This window comes from Caenorhabditis elegans, chromosome II (assembly GCF_000002985.6).
Source record: "Caenorhabditis elegans chromosome II".
NCBI classification, from domain to species: Eukaryota; Metazoa; Nematoda; class Chromadorea; order Rhabditida; family Rhabditidae; genus Caenorhabditis; species Caenorhabditis elegans.
Genome location: NC_003280.10, coordinates 6,321,128 through 6,340,494, shown reverse-complemented (window position 1 = coordinate 6,340,494; position 19,367 = coordinate 6,321,128). Strand labels below are relative to the sequence as shown.

The window sequence follows — 19,367 nt, the reverse complement described above, 5'->3', positions numbered from 1 at the left end:
TTGCAAAATACCTAAAATTTTCCGATTAGTCATGCATTCATTAGTCAGTCATTGCTCCACTCAAATTTTTTTAATGTCAAAAAAGTTTCTAACGAAATGAGCTGTGAAAGTAGAGCAAGAATGGTGCAAGAAATATAAGTTGCGAATTTCTGAACCACGAAATGGTGTTTTAGTAAAACTCAATAAATACCAGAAATCTCTGAAACTACTAATACTGAAACTAGTCAAGACAATTCTTTAAAACTTGTTTAATATGTTTTGATTTTTTGGAAATCCATTTTTCTATGAGGTTTGTATAATTGCAAACGCCCAAAAAATGAATTTACTAGTCCCTGATCCAGCATTCGACTTTTGAACTCTATATAAAAACCAATTTCATTCCACTTCACTCAAATTCGTGAAAAAAATCAGACTCACCCCAACTTTGACAGCAACAAATATTTTACTCTAATCCTTCAGGAAAGTATTCCACAAATAATAAAAATTGCCTTGTTGTTCGAAAACCTTTCGCCAAATTCCAGTTTACCCACTCCCAATTTTAAAATCGAATGTACTTTTTATATTTTTGACCAGAGTTCTTTTCTAGAAAACTTTGTATAGAAGTATAAATATACCGCGCTGCCATTTGGTTAGTGGAAACTAAATCAAAACTTTTTTGCTGAACTCAGTCAAATTCCAAAATTGCAATTTTCACTGATAATTATATCAGACATTTCATGAAATTATAACACCTTAAAATAATCAAAGTGTGTGGTCCATTGATTACCTTATCATTGTTCATCCGACTCATCATGTTTCCCACTTCAGAGTTTCAATTCCGCCTTGAATAAACAGTTTTTCTGTTTGTCTGAGTATCTTATTCATACCAATCTCTTACCTTTATTGTACATTCACATTCCCTTTGTATACTTGCTCTCAACAAATTATTCACTCCAAAATGTCCTATTATGAACCATATTCAAGTCGGCAGGTAATTTTTGAACACTTCCATCCAAAATCAATGTTGAAAGGAACTACGACCTTATTTATATTATTGGTGGTGTTGGTCGGCGATGTTTTATTATTTCCCTCCGCGAAAAGTTTTTAATCCGATCAACTTTTTATTGGCACTCTATGACTTGCCTCCTACCTTCTGTATTGGCTTTATTCCACTTTTAAGTATTTTTGTCACCTTTTCTAACTTTCAATTTGGTGTTTGTCACTATGACAACCGCATCTAGATTTGTGTTAAAACGGACAACAAAAATAGAACAACAACCACTATAAACTCAAAATCATACGATTCTTATAATAACAAAATATGATTCTGACATGCCTCCAAATTTTTCTCTATTTTCTTTTTCAGAGAATGTTACCTAACACACCAGACAATTATGACGATGCATCAGATCACCCACAGTTTGCTTCGCGGAGTGGCTCGTCTAGGTGATTATTTTCAATTTTTTCAAAATAAAAAAACAAAATTTCAGTTTACAATCTTCGCTGTCCAAAAGAGCCAACTCGACGCGAAGAAGCTTGAAAGAGCTCAGCGAAGGAGTTCAACAACGTTTTCAGCCAATTACACACGGAAGATCGTTGCAGAGAATTACGGAAGATGATTCGGTGAGTTGTAAATGCACTTTTCCTCTATGCCGTATTTATTTGTATTGCACTGCCTGCTCTCTACGACGACTTCATTGAAAAATAGTTCTTATAACTTATAAAACTCTCGCAAAACTCAGATTCTGAGAACCTTAAGAGTCAGAGCTTCAAAGTTGTCGAAGCTACGTTTAATCAAAGTTTGAACCAACTATTACCAATGTCTTACCTTCAAAGTTTGGGTAAACAATAGTAGGATCAAACTTCGATTTTAATTGGACACGGCATAAGATAAATCTTGTTAAATTTGGATCTCGCAGAAAAAATAAGATGCAATATTATTATAGAGAGCCGATTTAAGCTTTGAATGGTAATCATGGTGCTTACGTTAGGAAAATGCAAGAAAATGCAAGAAAACTGCCCCTATTAAAAAAATACATACTGTTTACTTTTTGGACAAATCTTTGTTAATATATTACTGATACTCTACCTATTTTGTTATATGAGAAACACTGATCAAAATCACTGTCTAGACTTTACATTTACCACCATGACTTATGTTCCCGTAGAATTGAGCAAATAATGTGTTAGATAACTTTAAAAAACTAGAAAAGTAGAAAAGCAAATTTATTATTGAGTGTTTCGTAATTTTATTTCCTGGTTGCCAGATACCTAATAGTAGCTTTATTCATTTGTGTAACCAGTCATATTTTTCTTTTACGCTCTTAAAAACAAAACAAAAAACTTTTTGGCTTCTCCTATCAAAAGAGCGCAACCTTGCCTCATCCTTTGGAAATCTACACTTTTTAGTTATTCGAAAGTTTTCATATTTTTCGTTATTCGTATGCAATCGACAAAACGTGTGAATTTACATATGCGTAGTCAATATCTAGCAAGAGCTACACAAACACATATCACATGCCACAAAATCACCAGTTGTCTCGGCCCGCCTGTTAGAATTTACAATTAACTTTCAACAGAATAAATTACGTTTTCCCCTTTTCCCCATTTCCAGTGATTAGAACCTACTCGGATATTGACTTGCTTTTTTCAGCCTTCTACTCCAACAGCCCCTCCACGCCCAAATCGACAACTTTATCGAAATTCCATTGATCATCTAAGCATGTCAGAAGGAGCTTTAAAACAGCAGACATCAGAAGAAAGCCCGTCGGAAGTGTCAGAAGGGCAAAGATCAAATTGGAGTCAGTCAGTTGTTAAAATTGAGAATGCACTTCATCGGAATTATTACACTATTGCTTATTCAATTGTCATTATTGCGGTAAGAATTTTGTATAGCTTTAAAAGCTCAAAATATATCTTATTTGAACCTGTTACTGTATGAATCGTTGATATTTTCAGTACTTTGCCGGATTCGCTGAATATTTGTATTTCCGTCTGACGTCACTCATTGTACCGGAGCACCTTGTTTTCCATCCGCCGTGTGAAGGAAAAGCTACACGAAAAATAGGAAAAGATGGATTTCACTACGGAATATCCATTTGTGCATTTATCGGTGTTGCCACATTTCAGCTCATGTGCTTTTTTGGGCTCACAATATCTGAAAAGTGGACTCAATCAAAAGAGAATCCACGTGAGAGTAGACGAGCTGCTCAAAGAGAAGAGTTTGCACTTTTTGTGAGAACAATGATATCTTCTACAATGTATCGTGTTTTCTGTAAGTCTAAGAAAAGTTTTGAATCATAATTCATTGTTTTTTTTAAATTACAGTATGCTATGGAATCTGTTCATTGATCAACTGTGCCATTATTTTCTACATGGTTGGAATTCAAGATTCTCTTGGTGACGTTGTCAGCACAATATTCCTTTATGTTTTTGATGCTGTTGTTATTCTCTACTTCATTGCATTTCCATTGACAACAGTCATATATCACCCATATGTTCATTGCTTTAGAAGGTATGTAAAATTAGATATGCTAATGAGAATAAGGAAATTTAAAAAGTTTCTTCTCAAACAAAAATTGAACTAGAAGTCTACCACAAATACAACAAATAAATTTCGGGATTTTTCAGCTCATATTATAATTTGTATCTTTATAAAATACAGTTATTAATTTTCAGAAGAGGCGCTCCTGCTCGATTCACACTGCCTGATGTTGGACAAAGAACTCAGACATCTACACTAGAAAGCAATATTAGTGGTCTAGAAGAAGCAATGGGAAAAGCTACTGGCGGAACTCCTCCTGTTCACAGAAATCCAAGTCCTCCTGTAATTCCATCATTGAATTTTTCACGACAAGATCCTCTTCGACAAGGTCATCGTTCAACTGGCTCTATTTCAACAGACATTCCAGTTCTTGAAGAATATCTTCATTCACCACGTCGACAACTTCCACAACCCCGTCTTGCCGTCGAAGAGAATCTCGATGATGAACGTATCACGACTTTTGTTTGAAATATTCCTTTATTTATAGTTTAAAATTTGATCTCGTTTCGGTTTGAAAAGTTTTAATATCGTCATACAATGTCGGGTTTTTAATGCTTCATATTTAGTTCAGTTCTGCTTCTTGTCATCTCGGTTCACCAAATAAATCAAATTTCAATAAAACTGAATCTTTAAAATTTTAAAATACACGAAAACTATTTTTGAATGAGAAAAAAAAGTTCAAGTCATCAGCGTTTGCAACTATCAAGAAATGGCCTTTTCTGAAATTAAGACAAATCAATATTTTCGTCTGGAATTTGATGGAATTAATATCAGATCTTCTGATTCTTCTTTTGTGTTGCAATTTTAATATTTTATGAATAAAATTACACAAACTTGATCTTAAAAATTTAGATGTGTCCCTTCTTGATGTTTTTATAAATCTAAGATCGAATTCGTATTGCAAGAAGAACTACTATGCGATTTTTTATTTCACGACTGTATCATTAAATCCAAGGTTGACATAAATCCAAAATCTGTCCATACTGACCTTGTTCCTTTAAAAAGTGCAGTCTAGCAGCATCCACAAATAATTGGAATGCTTTCAAGTATTGAGGCTAAAAATAAGTTTTTCCTGACTCGAATGTGACATTTTTACCGACCACCAAATTCTCAGACGGTTACTTTGAATACTTCCTCCGACATGAGTTTTTTTGAAAATATGAATCTTAGAAGTTAACTCTGTTTTATAAAATTTTGTAACTCATTATTCCTGCAGTAAACACCACTTCAATGTTTCGCCATGTCTAACAATTATGAAGATTTATAAATTTGAAACTATTTCATTCTATTTTCTCATGATCAAATCAGTTTTCTTATATCAAAAAATGATATCACCTTTCCCTTTCAACTGAAAGAGCACGTCTTTGTCGCTCTTTTTCTTCACTCTCACTCTGCTCATTAGGTGCTCTCTGTCCGATATCAACCTGCCAATTTGATAAGCTTCGACACGTGTGCGCTGCTCGAAGCTCACGGAGCTCCGGCATTTCCTCAAAAGAAGTAATCTCTATGACAACTGGGTTTCTGCGGTTTCATGTCAAAATAAAAAGAGAGAAAGAGGAAGAGAAGGGAAAAAAAGAGAATACTGAAAATGAAATGGAAATACGATTATTCTCTCTTTCTTTTTCTATATTCTACATTACCGTTGCTTTTTCAATTTGTTGTTGAAGAGTTTATACAGTCGGTACAGCATCCAAATGCTACTGACCTCTTTCTGACTGTTCCATTCTCTGTGTCTCTTCATCTTAAACAGTCTATAGTCTCCCACTTTTGAAATACTTTTCAATGGAAATGACGAGGATGTAGTTGAGGTCGGAATGTATGTAAAAGTGTGCCCTGTCTTCATTCAATAGAACCTTACGAAAGAGGTATAGTGTGCTCTATGATTTTTATCACTTCCCTCTGAAATTCGTCAAGTTCGGTTTTCCTGATAAGGGTCTCAAACACTGGGTGCCATTTTTTCAGTTTTTGTCCAGATGGAATGGCGGCCTAAACTCGTGATATGCCACTTGCTTATTAAATGTATTGAATGCTTTTATGTAATATTAGGACGTTTGTAAAATACTTCTTCAAAAAATGGGAGTTTTCCCGTCATTTTCTGGCTGATAGGTTGAAGAAAAGTCGTCAGAAAAGTCGTCAGGAAGTTGCTGCCAACTGACGAAAATAATTTCAAAAAAAAAAAAAAAAAAAAAAAAAACAAATTTGTAAACTCTTTCTCACCATAACTGTTTTAAAATCTTGAACCGTTATCACTTGAAACATTTAAAACTGACATTATCTATATTTTTCTCCTGTTTAAATCATATTGTTTAACAAATATTTTCTATCATTTTTGAGCTTAATTCAAAAAAATAAACTACCCCGGTGTTTTTCGGCGAAATAAAGTTTACAGGAAGTAATTTTGAATTTCAACATTTTCAAAATGCAACGAAATTTCGATTATCAATTTTACCAAGTTTTTGACATTTTACCTGGTATAGGTATTTTCTCTAAAATTTTCAACTTTCATACACTTTGATTATTCAATTTTTTTCTACCTATTACTTTGAAAACTGACCAAACATGTGTGGTTTTCCTTACTAGTTAGTGTTTTATTTATTTGTATTTCAAAATAGTACGGATTCGATCGAAAATGCATAATTGCTTCAAATTTCTCAAAATTCATGTTTTCCAAAAATTTGGCAATTTGCCAAAATTTAGACTGAAAATCTTGAAAAAATGAAAATATTTAAACAAAATCCCAATTTAATTAATGCAATACATATATAAATGTTCATTTATTCAACTCTACAAATTCTGAATCATAGTATTCATTTTAAAAAGAAAGTTCTTCTTTTTCTTATTCTTTTTCCTTTTCTATTCAATTCTTTACACCCCAAGCTTCATCTCATCAAAAATCCTTCATTGTATATTCAATAGGTCGTGAGTAGTTCTGCTCTCTGACCATCCATTTTACTTTTTTTCTACTTTTAATACCAGAAGTTCTTGTTTCAGATTTCAAAAAAAAAATGGGAGAAATCGAACGACCTCGATCTCTTTCGAGAATTACGGTACATAGTGATGCAGAGTATTTGGATGCTTATGATCATGTTACATAGTCAGTTTTAAAGTCATTGTAGTTTTTTTTTTCAAATTTAATTTTCAGTAGCAACTCATTGGAACTTTTGGATACAATTGCTGAAACTCAAATCACACTGAATCTGTTTATGAACAACAAATTTGAACTTGCTGAAGAGCGAATGGCTGAGCTGTAAGTTTATAGATATTTCTTAGTCCAATCTGAAAATGTTTTAGATACGACAAAAGTATGTATCATTCAATGGGATACACATGCATTTTATTCATAAAAGCTGTAATGACAGTCAACAAACAAGATATGGAAAAAGCAGCAGAAGCGAGCAAATTGTCGTGTGAAATTATTGAAAAGTTCAGAGAACGGAGAAGTATAAAAGAGACAATATTCGGAGCAAGTGCAAAAGGGAAGAAGATGACCGATGAAGAATTACATGCAGAGCTTTGTTATGCTCAAAGTTTATTGATTAGAGCAATGCTTACATTCTTTCATGATGATAACTTTGCTAGTTTTATCAAAGGTGCACTGAATATCAGAACATGCTATCAAACATATCGTTATTGTGAGAAATTGATGAATGAGCCTAGTGTATGGGTTGGAAGAAATAAAAAAGTACAGGAACAATTCGAAAGTGGAACTCGAATGGGTCTTGGTACATTCTCATTGATGCTCTCAGTTCTTCCATCAAAAGTTCTGAGACTTTTGGAAGTCGTTGGATTCTCTGGTGATAAGGTTGCTGGAATGAGAGATCTTCATCATGTTGCATCTATGACTGGTACATTATGTTCTCCATTGGCAAAAATGGTTTTGTTGACGTGGCACTTGATAAGTTGGTTACAAATAAGTTAACTAATTTTATTTGAATATAATTTCAGTTTCATTCGTTCTGGGAACAGGTCAGCCAGATCTCGAAGTTTGTAAGCGACTTATGCCGGGACTCACACATTTATGGCCTCGTGGAGCAATCATGCTGTTCATGAAAGCTAGGCTTCTGCTAATTTCTGGAGATATTGAAGCAGCAATTCATTATTTTAACATGTCAATCGAATCACAAGATGTCTACAAACAATTTCATCATGGTTGTTACTGGGAGTTACTGTAAGTTTAGAGACATATATGGTTAAACTAATAATCCTTGAGCTCTATTTCAATAAATCTATCTATTATTTCAGATTTGCTCACGGATATCAACGTAGATGGTCACATTCAGCCAACTATGCTCGACTATTAATGAAAGAATCAAAATGGAGTCGTTGTGTTTATACATATCTTCTTTGTATCTTCTTTGCTGCAGATGAAACTGTAGAAGAGGGAAGGAGAAATGAGACAATAAATGCATTAGCTGGAAAAGTGGATGGTTTGAGAATAAGAATAGCTGGAAAGTCAATTCCTGTTGAAAAATATTGTGGAAGGAAAGCCAAGCGATTTACAACAACTAATTCTTTGTTATTTGCTCATTATGAGTTTATTTACTTTTGGAATGGTTTTGATATTTTTGGAAAAAACTCCAAAATGGTTAGAGGAATTGTGGAGGATATGGATCGAGTATGGGAAATGAAAAAATCTACATGTGATATCGATGATTATTGTCTCTATTATTTCTTGAAAGGAGTTGCACTTCGTCATCTAAGCCTACACGCACAAGCAGAGGAATGCTTCAAAATTGTTTTAGAAAGGTGAGCAATTTATTTGATCTCATACAATTTTTCCATTTCAGGGAATCAAGTATCAAAAGTTTCACATATCTTCCACCAAATGCTACCTATGAACTAGCCATGCTCCGCATCTCAGAACAACAATTTATGGAAGCGCAGACGTTACTTGACAAGGCTCGTGCATACAAATCATACTCTCTGGAGAACAAGTTACACTTCCGGATACATAGCGCAATGGGAACAATGGGATGTCGAACACCGATGATGTAGATGTTTTCGAAGAATTTATTAAATTAACTTTTTAGTGAAATTATTTGTATATTCAAAGAATAAATCGATACTAGATCATTTAGTGCAAGTGCTTTATCAGCTGATATCAGTACATACTACTCTTGTTTTTCAATAATAAATAACCTAGATGCACATCGTCTTTTGCCTGCTCTCTTTCTTACTTCTCATATTATAATTGGGGTCGATTATCTGACTGCGCATCTCTAACTTTCTAATTCTCAATTATTCGTCTTCCCAGTCTTCATCTCTTTTGTGAACCACGAAGGACGTCCCGTTTTTCATAGGGAGTACGCAGCATCGCGCTGTGCACAACCACACAGAAATCGCGTCAGTGAATCACCAAGGCACGAAACGCGATCTGCCCGGGGTCTTCGTTGTTGCAACAAACACATGCACGAGGGAGAAAGAGAGAACGAGAGAATAAGAGACGCGTTAACGCATTTTTTTCCCCGTTTTTCTCATTTTCCCATGACAACCGCGAATATCGATATGAACTTTGACATTTTCCAAAATAAATTAAAGGGACTACCAAAATAAAGTTTCCTTGAGTCTCGCAACGAAATACTACAGTAGGCCCGTGTAATCCTCTCGGATAACTGCAAAACTTTGTTTTTCTTTGTTTATTTTTCAATTTTTTCTCACAATCTGTTATTTGAATTTCAGAAAATGGCTCGGAGAAATGAGTCAACGCCTGAACGAATGCAACTACACGAGCAAGTAAGTTAATCTGTTTATTTTAAATTTTTTATCGATCGATTTACAGATTGCCAACATTTCTGTGACGTTCAATGACATTCCTCGCTCGGATCACTCAATGACTCCAACAGAACTATGTTATTTTGATGATTTTGCTACTACGCTTGTCGTCGACTCGGTTCTCAACTTTACTACCCATAAAATGAGCAAAAAGTAAGATAATCGGCCTTTCTATATCTCGTTCATTATTAAAATTTCAGGCGACGCTATTTGTATCAGGACGAGTATAGAACGGCTCGAACAGTTATGAAAACATTCAGAGAGCAACGAGATTGGACCAATGCAATTTACGGACTTTTGACTCTCCGAAGTGTTTCACATTTCCTCTCGAAACTTCCTCCGAACAAGCTATTTGAATTCCGTGATCACGTTAGTTCATATCCTGAAATCTAATTTTAACAAAATTGCTGTTTATTCCAGATTGTTCGATTTCTCAATATGTTCATACTTGATTCTGGGTACACCATCCAAGAATGCAAACGCTATTCGCAAGAAGGTCATCAAGGTGCAAAACTTGTTTCAACTGGGGTTTGGAGCCGCGGCGATAAAATTGAGCGGCTCAGCGGTGTCGTGTGCCTGCTATCCAGCGAAGATGAGGATTCTATACTGGCTCAAGAAGGAAGCGATTTCTCTGTGATGTACAGCACAAGAAAACGCTGTTCGACTCTATGGCTAGGTCCAGGTGCCTATATCAATCATGACTGTCGGCCGACCTGTGAATTCGTATCACATGGAAGTACAGCTCACATTCGAGTATGTTTATTGATATCATGTTAATTTCAAATGTGTAAATTTGCAGGTTCTTCGTGACATGGTTCCCGGTGACGAAATCACCTGCTTCTACGGCAGTGAATTCTTCGGTCCAAACAACATAGACTGTGAATGTTGCACTTGCGAGAAGAACATGAATGGAGCTTTCAGTTATCTCCGTGGAAACGAGAATGCTGAACCAATAATTTCGGAGAAGAAGACCAAATATGAACTCCGCTCACGATCCTAAATCATAATTTTCAATCATTTTTACAAATTAATTCATGTTCCATGGCCAGTGTAAATACGATATCTTTTACGAAGAGAAGCATTGGCTTTTCTTTTCTTTAAATTCTGATATCAAATTTCTATTTTCAGTATAGCACAGCCCCAGTACCAGTACCGCAGTTTTCAGTACACTAGATACCTGAAATCCATAGCGATCCCAAAGAAACTTTCTTCCCCCTTTCCTTTTTGGTTCTTGTGTGTGTACAACGATCTCTATCTGTGCTCTATTTTGTTTTCTTATTTTCATTCTTTAAAATTCCAGATTCATTTTTGAAATTACAGTATGTCTAATCAATAAATTATTTATAAGAAGATGATACACTTTTTAATTAAAATACACATTTTAAAGCTCAAATAAATGTAGGTACGGTTACCGATTGTCTCATTGGATCTCGACACAAGCTGACTAATTTTGATATCAGCAAGTATCAATTTTTATAATATTGGTCATCAATTGCGATATTTAAGTATGGCGGGATTTGAAAAAAAGTAAAAAGGGGATAGAAATCACCAGTAAAAGTTGTTTAAAAAAACGAAGTGAACATCTTCCAATCTTTATACAAGTTTAACTTGATCTGAAGTGGTAAACTTTTGATAGCTTATATCTCAGTTGTCGTAGGTTTCTTTTTAAACTTGTCAACTAACAAAATATTTGTTAGTTCTTTTTCTATCGTTTGTATTGTAATATTTATTGATATATTTAATATTAAGTGAGATAATACCCTTTAAAGCAAAGCAGCAGGGGCCAATACTAATAGAAGGATTACGGTATTTCTGATTTTTACACCAGTATTTAATGTTTTGTTTCAGTTCTGGAGAAGTGATTTGCAGAAACAAACGTTCACAGTAGTCTTCTTTTAATCATTTACTGTTTGTCAGGAAATTAGTATTGAATGCCACACAAAAAATACTTTAAAATGAATATTTCAATATTATTTTAATTTAATCATTTAGATTATCCAGCTAAAGAACTTATCTAGATACTAGATATTAGGCTCAATCCCCCACTGAGCCCAATATCTCAAAAATCATCTAGCCTTCAATTTTGACCCTCACCCTCACAAAGTTCTCATCGTTACTAATCATATTATTTTTAACGAGCCTTTGTCAATCCGTTGCTGCACCTTCGTACACCAATTAAAAGTATCGATCTATATGTGGACTGCTCCGTCGCCCCCCGACGTTGCATTGTTATCGATGACACCGCCCATTTGGTGATAGGCAACCATCTTTTCTGTGTCTCAACTATCTACCATTCCATAAGCCCACCTACTTTTGTGTCACTATAAAAGAGAATTGTGGTGTAGGTGATAACAGTGCTCTTTGTATTATTATCTACAATTACTTCGTATTCATATTCTACTCGAAAACCGCTTGTTCTTGAACTGGAAGAGTGCCATAAAATCATGACAAAGTACGTGATATTATGCACATTTTCTAGTTCAAGACTTGAGAAATCGGTTAACTGTTTTTGAAACAACTTCTGATTTTTGTTGACGGTAGTTTTTGCTATCATGAGTTCCGGGTAAATATCATATACTGTAAGACATTTGTTAGAAATCACAATGTTTCTTTGATTGATTATTTCAATTTGCTTATGGGAAACTCTTAAGTCAGAATATTTTTTTAAGCTTTCCCAGTTCCAATTTACGTTTGCTTCTTTTTTTGAAAACTTGATTCCTCTCTTGATAGGCACTCTCATCGAATACAAGAGCCTTGATAATTTAAGACTTAGAATTATACAACAAAAATCTACGCAAGGAGTCAAGATGTCTGGGATTTGATGTAATCATAGAGACAGTATACAAAAAAAAACGAATACAATTAAAGGACCTACTTAGATTGTAAAGTTTCTGGCACAATTTTCAAATCTCCCGTAAAAAAATTGTGCCAGGTCTATAAGAAAATACATTTCCTGCTTCGACAAATCAACCTTAACTGTTTCCATTCCGTATTAAACTGGAATTAACTATAATGAAACAATTTCTTAAAAATTCAATGGATGGTTCTTTGTACATGGATGGTTCTTTGAAAATTACTGTATCAGAACAAGTTTCAATTTCAATATAAAAACGCTGATGGTTATTCAACGATTTGCAAACACCGTGATAAATCTCGCTGATTTGCCGATCTTTCTGGTTTGTGTGCGAAGTTAAAATTGAATTTATCAAATTTACAATTGAAAAAATACTTTAAAAAGCTTTGTGAAATAAAGACTTAGTTGCATGCATCATATTCGATTTCTACAGTCAAGTGATTCACCTACAAAATAAATCCAGACAGATGGACATTTTGCCGTAACTTGCAGTGCAGAAATTTCTTGAAATATTTGATATCCTTAAAAATTTTCTAGTCGAGATTTGTCAAAATTAAAATATCATGAATCCACTTTTAACTTTACAAAAGGATGATCTTCTAAAATATGTGATAAACGAAATAAATTGTGAAAATGATATCAGATGTGCTTTGTGTTTTAACGAATTAATGTTTCATTGTTCCAACTGATGCAACTTGCAGTTGTCTCCCTTTTGTTTCACCCAAAAGAGTTGTCTAACGGTGCAGTATTATCTTATCAAACCACGTACAAGTATGCCTATATTTGCTCACAAATGCAGTGCACACCAATCCAGATAGATTCAGATAGAGAGATAATAAACGTACATTTAAACATGGTTGAGCTGATAATTTTGTTTGCTCCGTCTTCTGCCACAGGGAGCGCAAGTTAAGAATTTGTCTTATCGGCAATCTATCAAGGAAATATTAGGCAATGATGGACAATAATGTCGCATAATTACAACACGAACGTACAGGTCTGGAACAATGTTTATTCACAAAAATTGCAGTAAATCGAGATGAGAACAAGTTCATAAGAGTTGCACAATTAAAAAATTGATGGGAAATTATTAGAGAGATCGCTTTAAATTTTGACCGTTGTGGAAATATGAACAAAACTGAAAAAGTAAAATTGATTTTAAAGAAGCCAAAAATTTTGGTACAACGAAAGTAAGATCAGAAAGTGGGTTAAGATTGATTGGTGGCTGACTCAACAAGGCCACTGTCTTGCTGTTGGAATTCAACTTTACGCTGCGATTGATTCTGAAAACATAGAGTTAGATATAGCTCCTTAACGTGTTGAATTACCTGTCTGTCGGGGTTTTTGATCAACTCAGCCATTTCTTTTTTCAATTTAAGAGCAGAATGTCGGAAGTGTGGAATTGAATGCCAACTGTCTTCCATCAACTTGCTCAATTCATTAAGTGCTGGGACGTTTTTCCAGGCAAGATCCGGTGGTGGACGTATTCGACGTACACAAATTACATCGTTCATCTCGTCAAAATTGGGATCATTGTGCACGATTCCATCGAATGGTGGGACATGTTGTTTTGCTTTCAGAGATGTAGAATGTCCTTCTACATTTGTTTTTTGTAGATGCATTCTCGATATATTACCAGATGAACTAACTGACTCTCCGATACCACTTGATGCACTGTGATCAGGAGAGGTCTCATCGACAGTTAACACTTCCTCACAGGTGTTTACCTACAATCATGGCCTTTATTTTAAACTCATTGAATAATCATACCTCAACCCTGATTGCAACTTCCCACATAACAAGTGCCATTGAGTAGATATCTGCCATCTTGAACTGAGAAAAATCTTTTGGATTCAACTTGTTTGATATCAGTTCTGGAGCCATATATCGTTTTGTTCCAACTTGAACATTGAATTTTTCAGGGAGAATTTTGTCGTTTTGACTGAAAACATTATTCTTTCTAAATTTCAGAACAACTAAATCTTTGGTTTTCAGATGCATCATTTGAAATAACTCACTATCGTAGTGCCAAACCCAAATCAGCGATACAACACACATTTGGTCGTTTGACTATAATATTCTTTGATTTAATATCTCGATGTGCAATTTCAGGTTTTCTAAAGCTTCCAGTTCCGTGTACAGCTGCATGTAGATGTTCAATACCACATATACAACTGTGAATAAGTCGAAGAGCTTCATCTGTTGTCAATGTTTCTTCACGGCAAAGATAATCTGATAAAGATCCCAGTTCATGATAATCAGTGATAAGAAGCATCTTTGTCATTGAATCTTCCTCACTCCAAATATCAGCCGCCACGAATTCTGAAACAATTCTTGAAATTCAAAGTAATTTTACTGAAATAGCTTACGAAGGATATTTTCATGATTGATCATGTTAGTTTGATATACATCTCTTTCATTTTTCCATGAATCTTCATCAGTTGTGTAGAATGTTTTTACAGCCACGTAACTTCCACGATACAGAGCTTTGCGAACTTCTCCATATCTAAAAAATATAGGCAACAAAGATTAAAATAAGAATTAATTTTACCTTCCCTGTCCAATTGTTTTAATAATTGTTAAATCTTGTCTCACTGTCCTTTGGATCAACGCAGCCTGCCCAGAACCACTTCTGAAAATTGTATTTGTTAAAAACATCACTTTCAAAATAATGGGTATGATATCTCTATATCGCAAATACTCTAGGAAATAAAAACGAACCCTGAGTCTTCGAGCATTGATTTGCTCTCCATGTATGTTGATTCTGTTTTCAGAGACACCGTCTTGGCTCTGGCTCTGGCTTTAGATTTTTCTTCTGAAACAAAATATCAATTTAGTAATTTAAAAACTGTCTCACCTGCTCTTGTAATACATAAATAAATACATCCAATGACTGCAAAAACCGACATGACTGTTGCAAATACCATTATGAACATTTTTCCTCCACGTGTCATGTTTTCCAGTGGAGAATCATAGTCTTCTGGATTGTCAGTTTTCTCTTGAAGTGCTTTCTCTGAATAGTCCCTGTTAAAAAATTTAAATTAAAAAAAAACTCACCCTTGTGATGATGAACATATGCCGGCGGAATCAAATTCTTATTGCAATAGTTACCTTCATAGCAACAACCAATACTTTTAGGAGAATGGTGAGCTGCTCTCCAAGAATTACACTGAAAAACACCTGGTGAAATATTTCAAAAAACTCGATGAAACACCGTCAAATGTGAAGCTCCACTTCCTCTTTCCAGTGTTGCACATCCCCATTTATGAAGAGTTTCCATTCGTTTTTCAGCTTTGTTATAAACCTAAAATTTATTTTTATAATTTTGAAAATAATCATAATTGCAATAACATCGATTTTTCAAAAAAAAAAAATTATTATAATTTGTCAGTTTCAAGAAATGAGAAAAATCCATTCATTAAAAAACTGGTAACGCCTAGATCATATGTTGCTAACCTCCATGGTGTAAAAATATTCCAAAAAATAAAACGGAAACTTTCAAGAGCTACAAGTTAATTTTACCTCTTCAACGGCATGATAACAAGCAGCTCCATCTTGTTTCACACATGTCATATTATTTCCACATATCGACTGATCATAATTGCAATAACATCGATTTTTCAAAATATCATTGGGTCTGTTCCGAAGCTTCATCTCTTTTAAAACTTGTTGCCTGATAAGAAAAACTGAATTTTTGATAAAATATAAAAACTCATGTACCTGAACTCCTTTGGAACTCCTATTGCATTTTTTGGAATGCTCAACGCTAAGTCTTCATCGTCAAAGTGATCATAGTCTTTTGAGCATTTTTGAGTATTGAAAAATCCGAAAATGAGAATAAATATAAAGGTGATGTTCATTAAATCTGAAATTTGCAAATAAATTGATTAAAATATATTGTTAATGAAGTCAGTTGCGAAAAACATGAAAATAGAACGAGTAAAGACAGAGGTAGAGATGAAAAGACTGTTTGCCGAGTTTCCTCTCCGTTTCGTACAATATTTCAATCTACGGCCTCTTCTATCAGTACACTATCTCTCTTAACTATCTCATCATTCACTTAATGTTCTTTTTGACAACTTGTCCGCCTAATGATACTAATGATCTGAACGGAAAAGTTGCGCCAAAATGGATATATGTATGACCGGAGAATAGGTAGAAGTGCGGCGCCTTTCTGTCGCGCCACCCCATAAAATGACGGGGTCATTAAATGGCGTGGCGCCATTTTTCTGAGAAAAATAGATGGATTAGATTTATGTAAAAGAGGGTTGCACCAGGTGTTTCTTTTTTTCAATATCTATTCATTGTTTCTATCGTTTGAAGTTTAGCGATTTTTGGGCACCGGATGAATACAAGATTCGGAAGGGCACGACAAATTTTTATAGTACTACAATTAAAATCGTCAGTAAGAAAATATCATGAAACCATGCTTATAGTGCAAAAATGTCCCAATACCATAGTAACACCAAAAAAAACTGAAATTTTTTATGTATAGTCACAAATTAGTGAAGAACTAGAAGTCGGCAAAAAAAAATCTACGAGTTTTATTTTTTTGTATTCAAATGTTGTAGGGGTTTACCGTTTGAAATTTCTTAAAAATTTACTTTTTTGGAAAATTTGGCAAACACAGGGGAAAATAATCATAATAGGGAAAGTAACAAAATAACAAGTTACAATATTGCTTCGCCTATCATAATTTTGAAAGTCGACCAATAATCCTACTTTTGATCAAAGAAGAGCTCAAAAATTTGCAAGAATTCCGAAGTATTTAAAAATTTGGAAATTTGCCAAAACTGAAAATATTGAAAAATCTGAAACAAGCTTTGAGTTTTGGTCATTCAAAAATGATATTTATTTGACAATGAAAATCTGATTCTACATTTCCTTCTTTGTTGTTCCCAACTTATAAAATATTAATAGTTTACTGGGGACTCGACAAATATTATTTTTTAAAGAGTTCTGAGCACTTATCGGAAATATCAATTTTGTAATAGTATGATACGTTTTGAGGGCACTTTAGTTTATTCACAATACTGGGCTTCTAGAAATTTTAGAAAAAATGAAACTAATGTTTTGAATACTTAAGTTAATTACCAGTGCCAGTGTTTTAGAATAAAAAAACACTTTATAGGATTCTATGAGTTTTTGGAAAGTTCAGTCCCGGCAAAGGTTGCCGAAAGCTTCAAAAAGCGAAAGTATAAAAAGTTCTGAAACTACAGCTTAACACAATGAAGCTTAAAAGTTCTCACATTATGAATATAAACATGTAATGTACTGGAACAAGAATATAAAATTGAAGTCCAAAAAAGACGACAAAATAATGAAATCTCCAAGGCAACAAGAATGGGAAAAGATTCATGATGTATATTTTTTCCTGACAATAAATAATACGCAAGGGAATTGTTTTGAAACTAATATTATTTTTACTGCCACACTATTTCATTCCGTGACATTCCAACTAAGAACTTCAAAACGAAAAAATATTGACGATTGGAAAAAAATAAATCAGTTTTTGATTATTTCGTTTTCATCAAAAATTAACATCGTACGCAGTATGTTAAAATGCAAAGAAGACGATTTCGAAGTGATGACTACACCGCCGGAAGAAGCCGAAATGCGAGAAAATCCGAATGAAATGAAACGTCTCTTGACGCACATGTCCACAACCAATACACCATTTGTTGTGCACGATCGGACTGGTCTCAGACTCTCATTTGCTGGCCTTTTGCCCATCACAACTGGTGACAATGGAGAACAACGCATCTGGTCATCAAGTATCATTTTGAATAGTGCAGAACTTGGTGAGTTGACGTCGAATGAATTGGTTCTTGGGACTCTGGACTACTACAAATTTTGGTGCAACTCTCTGTGAAACTTTAGTCTCTGTCAGTGTAATTTTGCGTTGATTTGGTACAGTTGGACAAGCTTTCACTCTATCGGAGCACAATTAGTTTTGCTTACCTCTGTGACTCGTGGTAGTACGTAGTTTTGCAATTTAGATTTCTCGAACATTTTTCAAAACTTTCTTCTCGTAGAAGAACTGTTGTAATGTCAAGAACACGGATTGCCACGATTTATTAAAGATAAGCTGTAACGAGACTGGCCATGTTGCAGTGTTTCTAGATGTTATAGCCTCGAACCTGTCTGGAGCTCCGAGAAAATAGTTCTTTGAGTGTGCTAACAACTTGAATACAACTCAATCGTCCGTCCACATTTCAAATGACAATTTTCAGAATATCCCGAAGTCAAGTACAAGCTACGTGTCAGCGTTAAAAAGAAGTTTGATCCAAAATTGAGCTGCAACAGAAATAAGGGAACAATCAAGCGAAATGATGTATTCGTGTTGACGGTAAATACCAGTAACAAGAATTTAATTTATAATTTAATTTATTTCAGTACCAACTTCCTGAATCATCAATCGAAGCTGTCCGTCTGACACTTATTGTTGATGGAAATCCACATGAAATTCCTCTTTGTAAATATAAAAAGGCAGATTATTATTGGCTTGGAAAAGAAACAAATGGTAGGATTTTTCTGGAATTGTGACCAAGAACAACCATTTTATTCAGTTCCCGGGCCAACTGAATTGCTTCGAGAACGGAACGTTAGCCCGAATACAGCCTCCACAATTAAGAATGTGTCTCCAGGACGCATGATTGATTTACCAGAAGGACTTAAAAACTTCGTAATTGGTGAAAATGGTCTTGAATCCATCTGCAAACTACTTCATCCTCACGCTGTCTCACTTTTTCGAGACTTGTCTGAAATGCAAATTAGCCAGTGTGACATGAAAGGGCTAGTCGAAAGTGGAAATTCAATGGACAGTGAGGCTATAGTTGTTCACTGTTTAAATAATTTTACTTGTTTTCAGTGATTGTGGAAGAGATTGTGAAACGTTTTCATGATGAGAATCGCCAAAAATTCACGACGACACCGGCGTTGCTGCAGTGAAGCGATTTCCACTGCTAATCTCGAACTTGTGTCTAGAAATAAACTCGAAATATCTCTTTTTTATTTATTATTTAAGTTGGAACATTCTTTTCTATTTTTTCAGAAAATAAAGGATTACTGTAGAAATATACGAGTTTTCATTTACACTGGGTTTTGAATTTGAATACCCGCTAAAAAGAGTCTCGACAGAGCGCGTTTGCTTACTCCCATTTTAGTTTTTTTTCACTGAAATTTTATTGATTTTCCGGAAGTGCTGCCTTTTCTGTTCTT

At 34.4% G+C, this 19,367-nt stretch overlaps 6 protein-coding genes and 4 non-coding genes across 10 annotated transcripts; 6 read left to right on the top strand and 4 right to left on the bottom strand.

Moving 5' to 3' along the window:
- Positions 1-446: 446 nt before the first annotated feature.
- Positions 447-4,157, top strand: C32D5.7 (uncharacterized protein). Its single transcript, NM_062873.6, has 7 exons — positions 447-970; positions 1,346-1,425; positions 1,470-1,602; positions 2,633-2,857; positions 2,938-3,253; positions 3,307-3,493; positions 3,658-4,157. Exons 1-7 carry the CDS (start codon positions 938-940, stop codon positions 3,989-3,991), a joined length of 1,308 nt encoding a protein of 435 aa, NP_495274.1. The 5' UTR covers positions 447-937; the 3' UTR covers positions 3,992-4,157.
- Positions 4,158-4,854: 697 nt separating this feature from the next.
- C32D5.14 (DUF2934 domain-containing protein) lies at positions 4,855-5,007 on the bottom strand (the record flags this gene model as incomplete). The annotated part of the gene is made up of 1 exon (NM_001377806.2): positions 4,855-5,007. One exon carries the CDS (start codon positions 5,005-5,007, stop codon positions 4,855-4,857), a length of 153 nt encoding a protein of 50 aa, NP_001364719.1.
- Positions 5,008-6,507: 1,500 nt separating this feature from the next.
- Positions 6,508-8,675, top strand: ttc-39B (Tetratricopeptide repeat protein ttc-39B). The gene is made up of 6 exons (NM_062872.7): positions 6,508-6,617; positions 6,666-6,770; positions 6,815-7,422; positions 7,469-7,691; positions 7,766-8,269; positions 8,311-8,675. The coding sequence occupies exons 1-6, from the start codon at positions 6,529-6,531 to the stop codon at positions 8,516-8,518; spliced, it is 1,737 nt and encodes a 578-aa protein (NP_495273.1). The 5' UTR covers positions 6,508-6,528; the 3' UTR covers positions 8,519-8,675.
- A 478-nt stretch (positions 8,676-9,153) lies between these two features.
- On the top strand, positions 9,154-10,657 carry set-4 (Histone-lysine N-methyltransferase Suv4-20). The gene is made up of 5 exons (NM_062871.6): positions 9,154-9,256; positions 9,303-9,448; positions 9,496-9,664; positions 9,716-10,048; positions 10,095-10,657. The coding sequence occupies exons 1-5, from the start codon at positions 9,239-9,241 to the stop codon at positions 10,293-10,295; spliced, it is 867 nt and encodes a 288-aa protein (NP_495272.1). The 5' UTR covers positions 9,154-9,238; the 3' UTR covers positions 10,296-10,657.
- A 1,038-nt stretch (positions 10,658-11,695) lies between these two features.
- On the top strand, positions 11,696-11,793 carry mir-60. Its single transcript, NR_000916.2, has one exon. It is a non-coding gene; the product is annotated as a pre-microRNA mir-60 (primary transcript).
- C32D5.15 lies at positions 11,701-11,786 on the bottom strand. The gene has a single exon (NR_051193.1). It is a non-coding gene; the product is annotated as an Unclassified non-coding RNA C32D5.15 (non-coding RNA).
- A 1,346-nt stretch (positions 11,794-13,139) lies between the features above and the next one.
- sma-6 (Serine/threonine-protein kinase receptor sma-6) lies at positions 13,140-16,011 on the bottom strand. Its single transcript, NM_062870.8, has 12 exons — positions 15,867-16,011; positions 15,669-15,819; positions 15,361-15,450; positions 15,204-15,315; positions 15,004-15,159; positions 14,868-14,961; positions 14,698-14,778; positions 14,516-14,652; positions 14,165-14,468; positions 13,917-14,088; positions 13,475-13,873; positions 13,140-13,429 (listed from the first exon to the last, which is right to left on the bottom strand). Exons 1-12 carry the CDS (start codon positions 16,004-16,006, stop codon positions 13,355-13,357), a joined length of 1,911 nt encoding a protein of 636 aa, NP_495271.1. The 5' UTR covers positions 16,007-16,011; the 3' UTR covers positions 13,140-13,354.
- A 133-nt stretch (positions 16,012-16,144) lies between these two features.
- C32D5.16 lies at positions 16,145-16,205 on the bottom strand. Its single transcript, NR_051192.1, has one exon. It is a non-coding gene; the product is annotated as an Unclassified non-coding RNA C32D5.16 (non-coding RNA).
- A 65-nt stretch (positions 16,206-16,270) lies between these two features.
- On the top strand, positions 16,271-16,383 carry C32D5.19. Its single transcript, NR_051191.1, has one exon. It is a non-coding gene; the product is annotated as an Unclassified non-coding RNA C32D5.19 (non-coding RNA).
- A 1,032-nt stretch (positions 16,384-17,415) lies between these two features.
- Positions 17,416-19,155, top strand: C32D5.4 (uncharacterized protein; the record flags this gene model as incomplete). The annotated part of the gene is made up of 5 exons (NM_062869.4): positions 17,416-17,947; positions 18,380-18,495; positions 18,543-18,669; positions 18,716-18,970; positions 19,018-19,155. The coding sequence occupies 5 exons, from the start codon at positions 17,416-17,418 to the stop codon at positions 19,095-19,097; spliced, it is 1,110 nt and encodes a 369-aa protein (NP_495270.1). The 3' UTR covers positions 19,098-19,155.
- Between the last annotated feature and the right edge of the window lie 212 nt (positions 19,156-19,367).

Bases quoted from the DNA above. Each gene is read 5' to 3' on its own strand.
- C32D5.7 (NM_062873.6), top strand. From the start codon at position 938: ATGTCCTATTATGAACCATATTCAAGTCGGCAG. The intron at 1,603-2,632 runs GTGAGTTGTAAA...TGCTTTTTTCAG, and splicing joins GAATTACGGAAGATGATTCG to CCTTCTACTCCAACAGCCCC. The intron at 3,254-3,306 runs GTAAGTCTAAGA...TTTAAATTACAG, and splicing joins TACAATGTATCGTGTTTTCT to TATGCTATGGAATCTGTTCA.
- ttc-39B (NM_062872.7), top strand. From the start codon at position 6,529: ATGGGAGAAATCGAACGACCTCGATCTCTTTCGAGAATTACGGTACAT. The intron at 6,618-6,665 runs GTCAGTTTTAAA...TTTAATTTTCAG, and splicing joins GCTTATGATCATGTTACATA to TAGCAACTCATTGGAACTTT. The intron at 7,423-7,468 runs GTTGGTTACAAA...ATATAATTTCAG, and splicing joins GTTGACGTGGCACTTGATAA to TTTCATTCGTTCTGGGAACA.
- set-4 (NM_062871.6), top strand. The intron at 9,449-9,495 runs GTAAGATAATCG...TTAAAATTTCAG, and splicing joins ACCCATAAAATGAGCAAAAA to GCGACGCTATTTGTATCAGG. The intron at 9,665-9,715 runs GTTAGTTCATAT...TGTTTATTCCAG, and splicing joins TATTTGAATTCCGTGATCAC to ATTGTTCGATTTCTCAATAT.
- sma-6 (NM_062870.8), bottom strand. From the start codon at position 16,006: ATGAACATCACCTTTATATTTATTCTCATTTTCGGATTTTTCAATACT. The intron at 15,451-15,668 runs GTAAAATTAACT...AATAAATTTTAG, and splicing joins GTTATCATGCCGTTGAAGAG to GTTTATAACAAAGCTGAAAA. The intron at 14,469-14,515 runs GTAAGCTATTTC...GAATTGTTTCAG, and splicing joins CAATCATGAAAATATCCTTC to AATTCGTGGCGGCTGATATT.